Source organism: Rhodnius prolixus, unplaced genomic scaffold (genome assembly GCF_049639745.1).
Source record: "Rhodnius prolixus isolate KJV_2025 unplaced genomic scaffold, Rpr scaffold_8, whole genome shotgun sequence".
NCBI lineage: Eukaryota > Metazoa > Arthropoda > Insecta > Hemiptera > Reduviidae > Rhodnius > Rhodnius prolixus.
Genome location: NW_027411593.1, coordinates 4,004,353 through 4,020,282, shown reverse-complemented (window position 1 = coordinate 4,020,282; position 15,930 = coordinate 4,004,353). Strand labels below are relative to the sequence as shown.

The window sequence follows — 15,930 nt, the reverse complement described above, 5'->3', positions numbered from 1 at the left end:
ATACGTGTCTTTAAAAGAGAAAGCGCGTACTTAGATACTTCCTTTTTAGCCCAAGTTATACCTTGAAAGGATTATGTGGAGGGGGAGATTTCCTTTGCCTTCTTTTGATGTTTGGTTTTTGCCACTGTTTCCTGTAATCTTGCTGGTATTTGGTTTATTTATTCATTTAAATTCCGTTATCATCTTATATTGTTGAGAAGACTGTCAACAAATCTGCGGTAACAAAACACAAAGATATTCTTTTATTACGGATTCTGGTTGCGCCTCAGGTTATTTCCTTCCGGTAGAGATTTTCTTTAATTGAATACGTGATTATGACCAAATTAAAGGCAACTTATTTCCAAGCGGAAGTATTATCATTTCATCTCTGAAAGCATGATTTGAATGCGTTAAATGGCACACTTAACTTTAAACTTCTAGCTTCTAATTTCAATGAAATATTTTAGTGTAAAATTGAAGGTCTTTCATAAATAAAAAATAAATAAAAGAAGCTTCTTTACTCCTGGCAGTTACATTTAGGGTGGGGGAGGCAAAATGCTCCTCAGTGGAGAGGGTCTTAATTATGCTAATGCTTAGTTTGAACATCCTGCGCATAGCAGACAACTAAGACGGTCTAATAATTTTCTTATAAAAATGAAGATAAACGAGCTTCTTCTTTTTTTTAAAAGAAAGGTCACAGATATTTTTAATTGTAATTAACGGTTTTGCTTTCTTTGTTTTAATGATAACTGGATTAACTGTCCGGAGTTTCTGAGGTGGTCGTCCGTCAGTTGACAACTTTTTAACGCTTAGAGAAAGAAAAATGCGTCTTCTTCTTGGAAATGAAGAGCTGACCGGAAATACGAACCGGAATATAGACGAAACAGAAAAAAACGCTAAGCGTTTCGTTCAGGTTGACAGCCAAATCCAACTTTGTGGTATTGGTAGTTTTTATTTTGGTTATTCACAGGATTGATGCGATTTCAGAAGCATCTTTGCAGAGGTAATTGTAACGTTTTAATGATTGATGATTCTTTCACCAATATTTCATCCAATTGTTGAAATCTATAAAACTAACTGGATGAACAGACTCTACTAATGATGCACGAGAATCAAGACAAATCTCGGTCTCGATCTCGGTACCGAGACTTGAGCAACCGAGATCAAGACATTATACTCGTATATATCACGTCGAGGTTTATTCGAGAAATCTCGGTATCGTCTCGGTTTTTCAAATATTAATTTTTAGCTACAAAACTATAAAATTGTGTTCTTTATTAATAAATAATCATTACGGGTATTGAATTAATTATTAAAAGATACGATTTTATTATATATGTTCAATATTACTACATCGAATTACTTCGAATTACATAATTTTTACATAAATTCACTAAATTTCACTATTCATATCATTCATTCATTCAATTTCATAAATTTCACTATTAATAATCAACTTTGGTATTATTTGAATTATATTTTAGAATTTTAAATTTGTAAAAGGAGACTATCTACGCATCTAAAATATATTGCCACAAATTTACGTTTTTTAAGTTACTCTTTACCCAAGCATTGATACATAAAAGAGCTTTTACTGAGTCAGAAGTTAAAGAAGATCTTCTATTGGTCATTATCAACGCAGCTTGCGAAAATAATCTTTTAGATGGCACTGAAGTTGCACAGATACTAAAAATATCTTTCGCCATTCTAGACAAATTTTTGAAGGAATTCTCATATGTTATGTTTTCCACTATTGTGGAAGATGGAAAGCGTTTTGAGTTAAATCAGAAGTTACCAATAGGTAGGTGGCTTCACTTTGAGAGTTGCACTTTAGGGGAGGAAGTGTCTTCATTGGAAAAACGGAAAAGGAACTGGAAGGGGAGGGTTAAGTAGAAAATTAAATGCATTTTCGGAGTAAAAATATCTCGGTAATGAATGGATGATAACTTTTCTTAACTTTACGTATGATTTGTAAACACTAAATTAGGAAACACTTTCTTAGGACAGTATAAATTCATAGTTACAAGAAAAATTTTCTCCGATAACTCTGTAATTACTGCATTAAAAGAGAGACTTCCGGTTTTTCGTTAATAATAATTGCAATTAAAATAATTTAGTAACGAAAATAAAAATGGCGATAAATTTTTGGAGGGAAAAAACAAATCTTAAACAGCCCTTAAGAATCTATTCATCTGGAATCAGATTAAACTCGGTGGTCTTTTCAACAAAACTGGGATGCTGGCGGTAAAGTGGTCGATCATCCTAATAAGAAGAGCTGGGAGTGTACTTACATTGTTGCCAGAAATGCCTCCTCCTCCTCGCTCAGCTGGTGGTTGTATAGAAAAGAACGTTTTCCCCTTCTCCTCCAGTCTATCCCCATAGATAGACATAGCCCCATTTTGGGCATTACACTTGAGTGCCCTACATCATTTGTACATGACGAGACTAGCCAATGCTGCGGTTAGTACCTCTACCTATTTCCAGTTTAGGACAAGGTGAACATCCTGAAATTTATTGTGTAGGACGCGTCCTTTAGTGTTGAATAGAAGGAAATACCAAATTGTGTCTACGAACACTGTTTGCACAAATAGATGCTGCAAACCTTTCCCGTTTTGTACATCATTTAGAATTTAATGAATTTCAAACAAAACAATGGCAAACGAATTACAAAATTCATCGGCTCAGAATTCCTCGACAAACTATACAATTTGCAGGAAGTGATTGCATGGAAGTTGACCAGGAAGTCAAGTGCACAGCGATCTTAAAAGGTCTTTTAGATTACTTCCTCTATTCTAGTCTGATTAGACTGTCCTGTTTGGTAAAATTCTCCTCACCAAAGTACGTAATGTTGATTAATTATAATCGATATTTTCATCCGTTTTGGACGTGGAAGGGCGACCCAGGTGGTCATCATCTCCGACTTCTTCTCGGCCTTCTTGAACCACTCAAAAAAACTCGCGCAAATGATTAATATTCATCGCCATAGACTTCTAATAAAAGATTAAGTTTCAGTAGCGGTTTTACCAAGTTTTGATGTGAAATTTCACGACAATTCGTTACTCTACTACATGTGTAGTATCGATGTTTTCGGCAAAACGAAACTAACACCTCTAGTAAACAAACGACGGTTCCGGTCAGACCAGATTTCTCTGCAAAAAACACGTGAGACGCTGCAATCGAAAGAGAAGGCTTTACGCTGCACAGCTGTCGGTCGTTAGGATTTGGCGTATGCATAGTTCTTCTGTAGCAGCATCAGTCTCGTTATTTGAAGAAACGAGTATAAATCTTTCTTCTCCAAAGAACCGAACTCTTGACTCCTACAAACCCTTCGTAGAACCATTTCCTTTACTTCTAGAAAAAACACTATCCATTCTCACGCATTCTTAACCCATCAACTTCTGTTTACAGTTACTGATTCACTAAATTGTTTTATATTTTGTAATAATCAGGCCCTGAAGAAGACAATATATTTGTCGAAACGTTGGCAAAAAGACGAGTTGTTTTATTTGACCGATTCCCTCGCAAATCATCCATCCTAAGTTTAACAATTTACGGTCACGAAACCAATTTATTCATCTTAGCTTATACTTATTAGTAGTACCTGTTTTTTAACAATTAATCCGCCCACGTCTTTGCTACTCATCCGCTCTACACGGGATGTCGCTGCGAGAAACGCTTCCTGGCAAATAAGCGGTTTTTTGTTTCATTTCGATGTTGTACAAGTTTTCCTTTTTCCACTTGCAGTTTTCAGAGATGCTAAAACTAATCCACGGATTCGTGAAAATTGCTGAATAGTAGATGTAGCCAGTTTATGTTGGTGCTCAATGTTTTCCCCCCCCCCCCGCCTAATAAAATATTTAAAGAGAATTAGTTTTTCTTTTTTTTTCTTTAAAGATTTCCCAAGCGGTTTTCTATATATATATACATATGTGTGTAACTAGTTTTAAGTTAATTTGTCATTTAGAATATAGAACAGCTATGGGAGAATTTTGTGAATTTTGGCACAAAGATTTTCGCGGGGACAGGGGTGTATTGGAAAATGGTCCAAACCCATATTCCATCCTGCATATATATTGTCCTGTCAAGACCAGCTCTTAAATCTCGCTATCTGCCCATCTCCTGTGTGTGGGGGGGGTATTTTCTTTTTCTGTTTTGTTTTGTCCAGCTTAATACACACTTGTTTATCCTATTTTATTTTTCCGCAAAACAAAAATATGAAGTAAGAAAATATAAAAAAATAAATGGCATGATGAAGCTGTAGAGATAGGTCTGTGCAGATAAATAATACGTATTAAACATGACAAAGCAATTTCACATCCTACTTTTATCTACGTTACTTTTGGCAATTTTATTTTGTTTACTAAAATATTTTTACAATTTCTTTTTCCTCTTCTTCTACGCTTCGTAAGGATATCTCACACCGGAAGTACGACTTCTGATCACGTGCTAATTTTCAATTTTGAGTTTTCGAACGGAAATATCCGGTTTTAGCCCTCCCTGAGTCCAAAATAATGGTTTTCACAAATGGATTTGGTGTATGCTGTCGGTCTGTCCATCGTAATTTATAAACTATAAATGTACAGAAAGTTTAGCTAACCACTGTAATAAGGATTTGGTCCTTTAAAAAAAAGATTAACAAAATGTACCACTTCTATTGAATCCATTTTCCGGTTCTTGTCTTTCTTTAAAACTACGCCTAATGTTTTCTTTGTTGTCATAGTTGCATATTTGTACGTCTTATATCATTTTTGTTCCCCTCCAAGAATCGTTCAAGAAACTTTAAAGAAATAATAGTGATAGTAAGTACGCGACAAAATGAGCTAATGGTGACCCGTATATAGTTGTTACTCACATAAAAGACAAGGAAGAATGTGATGGTTGGATGTTAACCAGTTAACTGTTTATGACGAAGATATTCGTCATGAAAAAAAAGTGTAAAATTATGTGTTATGACGAGTATATTCGTCATGCGTTTATTAGTAGTGACCATCGGCGGTTAATTTTGCAATTTTGGTTAAAACTAAAATATATTCGTCAATTTATTTTTGATGTATTTTGGTCCCTATTTATGTTAATATAAATAAATGAATAAATGAACATGAAATAAATAACGAAAAAAAAAATAAAAAAGTCATTTCATTGCAACCCAAATTTCATATCAAAAACATAAAAAACGCACAGATAGGCTAGACCCGCACAGCTAAGATGTATTGCGGTACTAGTCTATATTCCCAATGGTTTATATGAGAAATTTACAGTAAAGTATAGTTAGCTAATCGCCACGATAGCCGAGCGGTTATAGGCTAGACCCGCACTGCTAAGATGTATTGCGGTACTAGTCTATATTCCCAATGGTTTATATGAGAAATTTACAGTAAAGTATAGTTAGCTAATCGCCACGATAGCCGAGCGGTTATAAGTTAGACCCGCACAGCTAAGATGTATTGCGGTACTAGTCTATATTCCCAATGGTTTATATGAGAAATTTACAGTAAAGTATAGTTAGCTAATCGCCACGATAGCCGAGCGGTTATAGACTAGACCCGCACAGCTAAGATGTATTGCGGTACTAGTCTATATTCCCAATGGTTTATATGAGAAATTTATAGTAAAGTATAGTTAGCTAATCGCCACGATAGCCGAGCGGTTATAAGTTAGACCCGCACAGCTAAGATGTATTGCGGTACTAGTCTATATTCCCAATGGTTTATATCAGAAATTTACAGTAAAGTATAGTTAGCTAATCGCCACGATAGCCGAGCGGTTATAGGCTAGACCCGCACAGCTAAGATGTATTGCGGTACTAGTCTATATTCCCAATGGTTTATATGAGAAATTTATAGTAAAGTATAGTTAGCTAATTGCCACGATAGCTGAGCGATTATAGGCTAGACCCGCACGTAGGGGGGCACATTTTTCAACAAGGTCGAAACAGTTAACTGGTTTAAGGAGTGGTAATACCTACGAGTAGGCTCCCGTTTTTTTGTGTGTGGAAAGCCGAGCAGGATTGAGGAGGATACGAGAGTGCCCTCGACTTAGGTGGTTGGACGATATAGGGGAAGACCCTACGCCAAACTGGTGTAAGAAGGTGGCGCATCAAGAGTCCGAAGATGGACAAGATTGGGCCAGGTTGGACTGTCGCACCGTTTAAAATACAAAATAAATTAAGGATTTTAATTAAATTCTAGGATTAACGAGAAAGATTTAGTAGAGTAGATAAATCCAAGTTGTACAATTCCCGGATATTTACCTCTCTGAATGGATTATATTTGGGTTGAAATGGTTTAACCACCGAAAGGGGATGAGCTTTGTGGAGGATCCACTGAAGAAGAGGATTGTCTGTGGGAGAGGAGCTCCGGTTAGTGAAGTGGTATTCCCCCCACCATGTATTGTGTCCTCACTGCAGTGCTCCCCCCTATATTTGCGAAGACATTGTTAAAGTGCCTGGGTACACTACGCGGCAACTAACCAAACATACTGTGACATAACCTAGAACATTATGCTGGCCGGGGCTCTATGTGCGAGTGTGTGTGTGTGTGTAGTCTCAGCCCCGGAACATCCAATACTACACGTGCTCTGCTACCAATGTTTAACATATGTCTGCAACCACCTCCGGGTCTGCCTCGCAAGTTCTGTATATCATCAATACGATATATGGTTCCACATTACATATTTACTTATTATGCTCTTACATTCATCACTAATATTAACCCTGTTTGTTCTATTTTCTCTTCTTTTGACGTTATTTACACTCCTTCAAGTATATCTGCTTCCTCTTTCCAACTTAGCAGGAAGTAGAATGATGGGTCTACATTGAGTTCCCACCGGAAATGCGAGGTGAGGCTATTAAATAACGGAGACTATTGCTGTAAAACATTTTATTTTAAATTTATACATATTTAGTTATTATCACCTTCAATATACACCACTCCCCTATCCCAACAAGGCTCCATGCGAATTTACCATTGTTCAGAAACAGTGCTGGAAGTCTTTTTCTGTGAGCTCCTGCATGACGCGTGCCGTTTTTTCTTTCACAGCCATCAACGGACTGAAATCGTGTTCCTTTTAAATTGCTTATTTGACTTTGAGGAACAGATCTAAAGTCACACGGGGCGGCCAGGTCAGGCGAATAAGGCGGATGGCCTAAAAAACTGAGATGTTGTACTTGGCTACTAAAAACGTCGTCTTGACAGGCTTTTGCAGTGTTGTCATGGTTGGAGAGAACCCATGACTTGTTCTTCCACAAATCGGGTCCGTTTTTTTCCTTACTCTTTCACCAGAGTTGAGCAAGCACCTCACGCGGTAGTAATGTTGATTAATTATAATCGATATTTTCATTTCCGTTTTGGACGTGGAAGGGCGACCCGGGCGGTCATCATCTTCGACGTCTTCTCGCCCATCTTGGAAACGCCTGAACCACTCAAAAACTCGCACACGTGATTAACATTCATCACCATAAACTTCTTTTAATAAAGGATTAAGATTCAGTAATGGTTTTACCAAGTTTTTTTATGTGAAATTTCACAACAATTCTTTGCTCTATCGATGTTTTCGGCAAAACGAAACCAACACCTCTTACACAAACGACGTTTCCGGTCAGACAAGATTTCTCTACAAACACGTGAGACGCTGCAATCAAAAGAGAAGGCTTTACGTTGCACAGCTATCGCTCGCTAAGATCGTAGCAGCATCAGTCTCGTTATTTAATAGCCACACCTCGTACATGTTTTAAGATGCTCTGAGTTCCAAAAAAAGAAGTGAGTAAGCTACCTCTAATGATGGATGAAAATCTAAAACCGATCAGGGATTCAATAAAAATACGACGAATAAAACGTTTAAAAAAAAAAAGAATTTTAAAGTTAAACACATAACTTACTATTTATAAATAATTTAACCTAGTTTTAGGTTTTAAAAATATTTTTCTAAATAATATAAAGGATACGGAAATAAATAAAATGAAATACAGAGAACTATATAAATATTGTACTCGGATGAATAGTAATTGTAAGGAGACCAACTTAAGAGGAGACCAAGAACTGTATTCTCATCATTTATTCCCGTGATGATAATGATGATAAATTCGCCAACTAGAATAGAAAACTATTCTCTAATACTTTACTAGAATTTCTATTATAAATTAGGAGCTAAACTTTCAGATATATATTATAGTGGCTCAATATTAACTTGTTTTTCTTTTGTTCGCCCTTTATTTATTGTTCTTTTAAACAATTTGTTGATTATTAATTATTTTATAATAATTTTCTTCTTCTTTTTTTTTTTATCAAGCATTTCTTTTACAGAGGACTTTAATTGTAAAGCAAGATTTGCTATTTCCCTTTAACTGTTAAAAAAAGAGAAAAGTTTATCAAAGTTTGATTTTGAAAGCGTGATATAAACTTGTGCGATAAACCATTTCCAGTTTAAAAAAAAAACGCTTTTACAAACGCAGTCACCACAAAGAAGCTACCATAGAGACCTTGATTTCACTTCAGACCACTACTTCAAAGAAGTGCTGTAGCCCCCACACTGTATCCTGCAAGGATAATGTAGAGCCCCCTCCCAAAAAAAAAGTTGAATGTATTTTTTCTGTCTCTTTCTGTGCACAAAACTTGATAATATATCTTTCAAATTAATTGTTTACTTTAAACTTTTATTTCCATTAATTAACAAAAAAAACCTGTTTGCTTTAAATTGAAGTTAAGATCGTTTTAATTGAATATTTTATTTCACCCCCCTTTTTTATTTATTTATTCATTTAATGCGCGCCAATATTAGGAGGTCATCGGCACCACGGTAGCCGAGCGGTTAAGAGACTAGACCCGCAATGTATTGTTGGTTTAGTGGGTTCAATTCCCCGGTCTCTAGGCCTTGGATTTTATTTAATAGTTAATCAAAAGAAATTTATATAATAGTAAAGTATGTTAGGAAGTTATAGGCTAGACCCGCAATGCTAAGATGTATTTATGGTTTAGTGGGTTCAATTCCCCTGTCTTTAGGCCTTGGATTTTATTTAATGGTTAATAAAAGAAATTTACAGTAAAGTATAGTTAGCTAGTCGCCTCCGTCCACGACACCTAATTGGGTAGTTGGACGTAAAGCACGCCTGAAAAAATAGGCAATTACTTTACTTTTTTTTTCAACGGCGCCGGAAACTTTTTTTCTCCCCCCTCCAGTCGATTTGTTCTTTTGAATTTGATGATTTTAATCTTATATAAAAATTCTTGTTAGTTTTATGCTGATAATAGTTTTTCATAGAAACATTTTTTTTTTAAATATATTTATTTAATTGAAAAAAACTAAGGTTATAATGTCACTTACGGTTATAGAGTACTCTTCTCTCCCCATTATGGAGAGTCTTAATGTGATTACCAGGACGTGAGACTCACCAATTGGTAAACAATCAAGTTAAATATAAATACAGTTAGCAAGCAGCATCAACTAATCAATATTAATGAATTCCAGTTTCCATTCGTATCAATTATTGGCCAAGAAGCTGGAACATTATTTAATTAAAAGCTAAGTAACGCTTCCGTCGCAGTGAATTGGTTCCACATTTCACATCCGTGAGATATACGAAAAAAACGATTCAATAAAGCGGAACATCCGGTTGATCGATTTCGACTAAAACTTTTTTGGTGGCACCCAGTGATTTTTTTTAACATATATTACAAACAAACAGACCAATTTCGTACTTAAGGAAACTCAATGTGTTCACTTTCGGTAGAAGCTCAATATGTTCACTTCCGGTAGAAGCTCAATATGTTCACTTCCGGTAGAAGCTCAATGTGTTCACTTCCGGTAGAAGCTCAGTGTGTTCACTTCCGGTAGAAGCTCAATATGTTCACTTCCGGTAGAAGCTCAATATGTTCATTTCCGGTAGAAGCTCAATATGTTCATTTCCGGTAGAAGCTCAATATGTTCACTTCCGGTAGAAGCTCAATATGTTCACTTCCGGTAGAAGCTCAAAATTGAAAACTTGCACGATCACAATTCTTTCTCTTACTTACTAGAATAAGAGAAAGTAGAAAAGAGAAAAAAAAAGATCACGGAAGCTGTAAAGTGTGCAAAACTTTCTCACGAGAAACCGCTCTGATTATAAACCTTTCTTTTACGGTAAGAGAAAATTACTATGGCAACAATCATAACATAGCATGACCCCTCCTCGCTCTCCCAAGCCAACAAAATGCTTTCCAATTAGGTGAGACAGCAATTCTCTCGTTTAGATCCAACTTCGATCCGGCCTTGGAGACGGACTGTACCACAGAGTAAATGAATGTTTCTCCAGATATCATCCACTTACACACACACACCCGCACGCAAAGCTCACGCCCGCATAACCAGGCCGAGTGTCTGTACCCAATCTCCCGCAATCATTCTTTGTAACCCACAGCTATTCTTACACTTCCCTAAACCGCTCTAGCAGCACACATGTATAGTTTTTGAAAGTGGCTAGTGAAAGGAATGACAGCCACCCTAACACCCGGTTGGTTAGTTGGCGGGCGGCTTCCTTCTCAACAACCTCTTGACCGATTTAACAGCTAGCCACTACTTTCCTGGCCGTTCCTGGACAGTGCCCACTTCTTACAGCCCCTTTAACTATTGATGGAAAGTAAACACACTTGGACCAACCTAGTGATTACTTCACTTCTACACATTCACCAGTTTTATTTCTTTCAGAAAAATATTTATCCAGATGAAAATTCATCTAATAATTTTTGAAATTGTTTTTATCCGTTGAGAAAAGGTCTACATTTAGTAAAGAGAATGCGCCACGGTAGCCGAGCGGTTAAGAGACTAGACCCGCAATGCTAAGATGTATTGTTGGTTTAGTGGGTTCGATTCTCCCAGCCTAGGCCTTGGATTTTATTTAATGGTTAATAAAAGAAATTTACAGTAAAGTATGTTAGGCGGTTATAGAATAGACCCGCAAAGCTAAGATGTATTGTTGGTATAGTGGGTTCGATTCCTGGTCTTAGGCCTTGGATTTTATTTAATGGTTAATAAAAGAAATTTACAGTAAAGTATGTTAGGCGGTTGTAGGCTAGACCCGCACAGCTAAAATGTATTGTTGGTATAGTGGGTTCGATTCCCCTGGTCTAGGCTTTGGATTTTATTTAATGGTTAATATGAGAAATTTACAGTGAAGTCTGTTAGGCGGTTGTAGGCTAGACCCGCACAGTTAAAATGTATTGTTGGTATAGTGGGTTCGATTCCACCGGTCTATGCCTAGGATTTTTTATTTAATGGTTAATATGAGAAATTTACAGTAAAGTATGTTAGGCGGTTAAAAGACTAGACCCGCAAAGCTAAGATGTATTGCTGGTTTAGTGGATTCGATTCCCGGACTCTAGGCCTTGGATTTTATTTAATGGTTAATAAAAGAAATTTACAGTAAAGTATGTTAGGCGGTTATAGAATAGACCCGCAAAGCTAAGATGTATTGTTGGTATAGTGGGTTCGATTCCTGGTCTTAGGCCTTGGATTTTATTTAATGGTTAATAAAAGAAATTTACAGTAAAGTATGTTAGGCGGTTGTAGGCTAGACCCGCACAGCTAAAATGTATTGTTGGTATAGTGGGTTCGATTCCCCTGGTCTAGGCTTTGGATTTTATTTAATGGTTAATATGAGAAATTTACAGTGAAGTCTGTTAGGCGGTTGTAGGCTAGACCCGCACAGCTAAAATGTATTGTTGGTATAGTGGGTTCGATTCCACCGGTCTATGCCTAGGATTTTTTATTTAATGGTTAATAAAAGAAATTTACAGTTTCTAGTCGCCTCCGTCCACGACACCTAATTTGGTAGTTGTACGTAAAGCACGCCCGAAAATATAGACAATTAATAAATACTATATTTACATATTTTTTTTTGCAACTCTTCCGACAGATTTAATCCATAGCAAGAAATGTTTTCAATTTTTTAAGTTTTTTTTTGTGATATTTATTGTTTTTGTTGAATAAAACTATTATTGCTATTATTATTATTATTATTATTATTACTACTATTATTATTATTATTATTTAATAATGAAGTCAACTACTTTTTAGTATTAATTTTACTGTTTTAAGTAAATTTTATTACGCCATCAAGCATGACAGAAAGCGATGTTAATTGTTCATTCGTGATTTTTTTTATTTTATTTTTAAATTTCATGACCAAATCATTTATTATTTAAGTGCAATTTCTAATTAGTTTCTACCTCAGAGTTTTCGCTAAATAATATTAATTAAATCAGAGCCAGTAACACTCGCACAGCTGGTCATTTGTGGAATAGATCAAAGGGCCACTAAGGCGGTAAAATAAAATGAAAATATATTATTAATTAACTAACTTCCATTAACAAATAATTAATTATTCATTTTAACTAAATTTTATTGCAAATTTAAAATTAATGAAACAAAAAATATCATTGACATTATCCTTAATTACCAATTAGCTTTAAAAATTTGGTTGATTTATTGGCCACTGAATGGTGTATCAATAACCTCAATAAAGGGGACTCTTGGCGACGTCATGGGAACATTGATTTCTTTCTCTTTTCCAGTCTACCTTGAATTTTCTCAATAAATATGTTACTCTCCTCCGGATGGATAGTGTTTACTCGCTGCTATAACACTGTCCCATCACCAGTCTTTGTTGCTTAGAGGCTTCTAAGGAAAGAAATTAGCTGCTAGTTTTTTCCGAGCTTACCTTATTTCAGGGCTTAAAAGAAAACGGAAATTAAGATAAAAATTAATATCATCAATAAGCTGACGACCTAAGCCAGCGTTTTTTTGCAAACAGAAAGGGCGCGAGACAAATTGTAATAAGAGCGCCTTAAACTTCTGTCTGAAAAAGATTTTTTAAAAAACAAATAATCTTCAAAATTATAAATATTATCGCAGGGTAAAAAGTAAAGTAAAGTAATCGCCTATTTTTTCTGGCGAGGCTTAACGTCCAACTACCAAATTAGGTGTCGTGGACGGAGGCGACGAGCAAACATACTTTACTGTAAATTTCTTTTATTAACCATTAAATAAAATCCAAGGCCTAGACCAGGGGAATCGAACCCACTAAACCAACAATACATCTTAGCATTGCGGGTCTAGCCTATAACCGCCTAACATACTTTACTATAAATTTCTTTTATTAACCATTAAATAAAATCCAAGTCCTAGAGACCAGGGAGTAGAACCCACTAAACCAACAATACATCTTAGCATTGCGGGTCTAGCCTATAACCGCTCGTCTACCATGGCGCCTAAATATTATGTAGATGCAGAAGGCATAAACGCCTACAGCCCAATAATATTTAGCTACACTAGATTGGCTGTCCTCAGAACGAAAAGATTGTAACGCTAAACAGACAGATGGTGTCTAGTTTAGTAAATTAGAACATGAGTAGGTAGGTGTTGTTTCAGTGGGCTTACAGAAAGCATATCTGCTTCACACCAGATTCTAAGCGAGGAGAATTGTGTGGATAAGAAGATGATGGAAAGAATGGAAGTCGCAGGTGGCATGTTTAGCGCGATCAGGAAGGGCTTCCTCAGGAACAGAGAAGTGACTAAAGAGTACGAAGCTGTCGGTCAATATTTCTGTCCATACTCACGTACACATCGCTGTCTTGGACATTGACTAAGAAATACAAAAGTAAGAAACAGGCAGCTGAGATGAGATAGCAGAGGAAGATAGAGGGAAAGACCCGAAGAGACAGGCTTCTTAACGGCTTAATAAGAACCAGCTGGAAAGTTCGTCCAGCAAAAGAAGTAATAGATAAAAATAGGCTACGCTGGTTTGGGCAGGATGGATCACAGGATGGATGCGCTGGTCCGTGGCATATGAAGCACAAGTGGAGGGGCAGAGAGAAAGAGGTAGACCGCAATGCCTGGAAGAGAAGCGGTAAAGGAGGTGTGCAAGAGAAGAGGAATTCTGTGGAACGACAGGAGAGCTTTCGCAGAAGATAAAGGAAGAAGTACAAGAAGAAAGGAACCTTAAACGCTAAGGTGGTCACAAAAACCACTTTTTCGGATTTAAATGGCTTCAAAACATGAATTTCCTGTAAAACGTCTTTATCAACGATGGCAAAACTACCAGCCCTAACAGTAATAACGGAAATAAAAGAAAAATGTAAAAAATTAAAATTTGTCTAGTTAATTAAAATGTTTTTTTTACGAAGTCATAATGAACTTTGAACAAACTTAAACAAAGTCAGATGGTCGCTTGAGATAAGTATTCCCAGATGAACTGGTTGACATCTCTACAATTGGATTTCTTATCCGATCTCTCCCTCTCTTCATGATGCTGACATCAGGGAAACTTATCTACATTTTATTTCTTTATCACGATGAAATCTTAAACTTGGAAAGGCAAAAAAAAATGCATGTCCAGATTTTTTGATATTAAAAACTTGCACTTAACATACCAAAAATAAATATCAAGATGCCACATACCATTAGCTGGGAACGCCTATAATGCTTCCTTGTCCACCAATCGCCATCACAAAGGATAGATTGATGGAACCGATTCTAGAAGATAAAAAAATTGTGAAATGCTTCGACCGTGTACAATCATCAAAACCGACAGCACATCCAGAAAACATTTAGGTGAGAAGTTCGGAAAGTTTGGATCAAGATGAGCTGGAGAATTTGCCGATGTTATGGATGTAAACCCACTGTCATCTATCCATCGTTAAAGAGTCTGTAATCATCGCCTCGCTGATGATACCTGCACCACCAGTATTTGTGGACAATAAGATATGTCTGTTAAGAAACTATGATTAGACAAGTTTGCCTTCATATTTCCCTTCCTTAAGCTTTATTGTACAATGGCATTGGGGAAACTGGGTTGTACTTAATAGAAGCATCCGAAACCCAAATTTTTTTTTAGAGCAATATAGATCTTTTTTTGCACTTAGCAGAAATAAAATTAAGAGAAAGAGGACCCATTTGAGATGATAGAAGTCTCTGGAGTTAGCTAAACATGGGTAGCAATAACCGTATGCGGGCATCACTCTTCAAACTGGAGGCTGTAAAGACTATCATATCTCATGAGATCAATTTTAGGCTATTGTGAAGATATGAGCGCATTCTGATGAGAACTGTGAATCAAAACCAAGTATTTCTTGTCTGGGTGTGCGCTCATTCAGGATATGTTAGGTGGAAACCTTTTTTTTCCTATGATGGGTCCGAGAAAAATGTTCATCTTTAACTACTCGCGTAACTTACTACGAGAATATTCCAAACAATGCCGGGCGTCCGTAAGGATGGTCCGTAATTAAGCCTCCTAACGGGTTACTGCAGGCTGAGAATAGAAATGCATGACAATAATATCGCTAAGATAATCTTAATGTAATTCAACTTACCTTTATTAGCGGAACATCCTAACAGGACGAAAGCGGAAATTATAAATGCTCTTCTATTGTTACACATGGTGTTGACAACGAATAAAATGGCAAAATTCTGCCTTTATATTTTTATGAAACATTACATAATTTATAATATTTAATATTTATTTATTTATCATTTAATTTATTTTATTAAAATTTAAAAAAATAATAAATTAATTTATTAAAATTTATTTTTAAGTTTTCTAATAAATTTTACGATCGTATTTTAAAAATGAAACTATGACCGATATGAAGTCTGAGTGCCCCGGCTGGTATACGTCCCGCACTACACAGCTGCACGACTGATACTGTATAACCGGCAGGCACAACGTGCTAGGCGATTCACACAATAGTTACCGCGCCGGCGCTTACATTTAACTATTTGCCAAATTTTTTTAAATATGGCGATTATGGCAAATTTTTGATTGCGAGGTTTTTACCGGAAGTATACCTCCTTTTTTTTTAAGTCCTCTGAGTCTGGGGGGGGGGGGAATAAACTGTGGGTATGTGAACCAAAAATATCTCAAAAATTGCTGCAAATCAAAGGAAGTTTATGTTTATATTGGACCCTAAGGATCAACGTCGTTCC

At 36.2% G+C, this 15,930-nt stretch overlaps 1 protein-coding gene across 1 annotated transcript in view; it reads right to left on the bottom strand.

Annotated features, from left to right (window-relative positions):
- Nucleotides 1-15,636, bottom strand: part of LOC141450729 (lachesin-like) — a 338,800-nt gene extending 323,164 nt beyond the window's left edge. Inside the window, exon 1 of the mRNA XM_074121461.1 lies at nt 15,318-15,636. Within this exon, the coding sequence (XP_073977562.1) occupies nt 15,318-15,384 (67 nt within the window). The 5' untranslated portion in view covers nt 15,385-15,636. The remainder of the gene's footprint in view (nt 1-15,317) is intronic.
- Between the last annotated feature and the right edge of the window lie 294 nt (nt 15,637-15,930).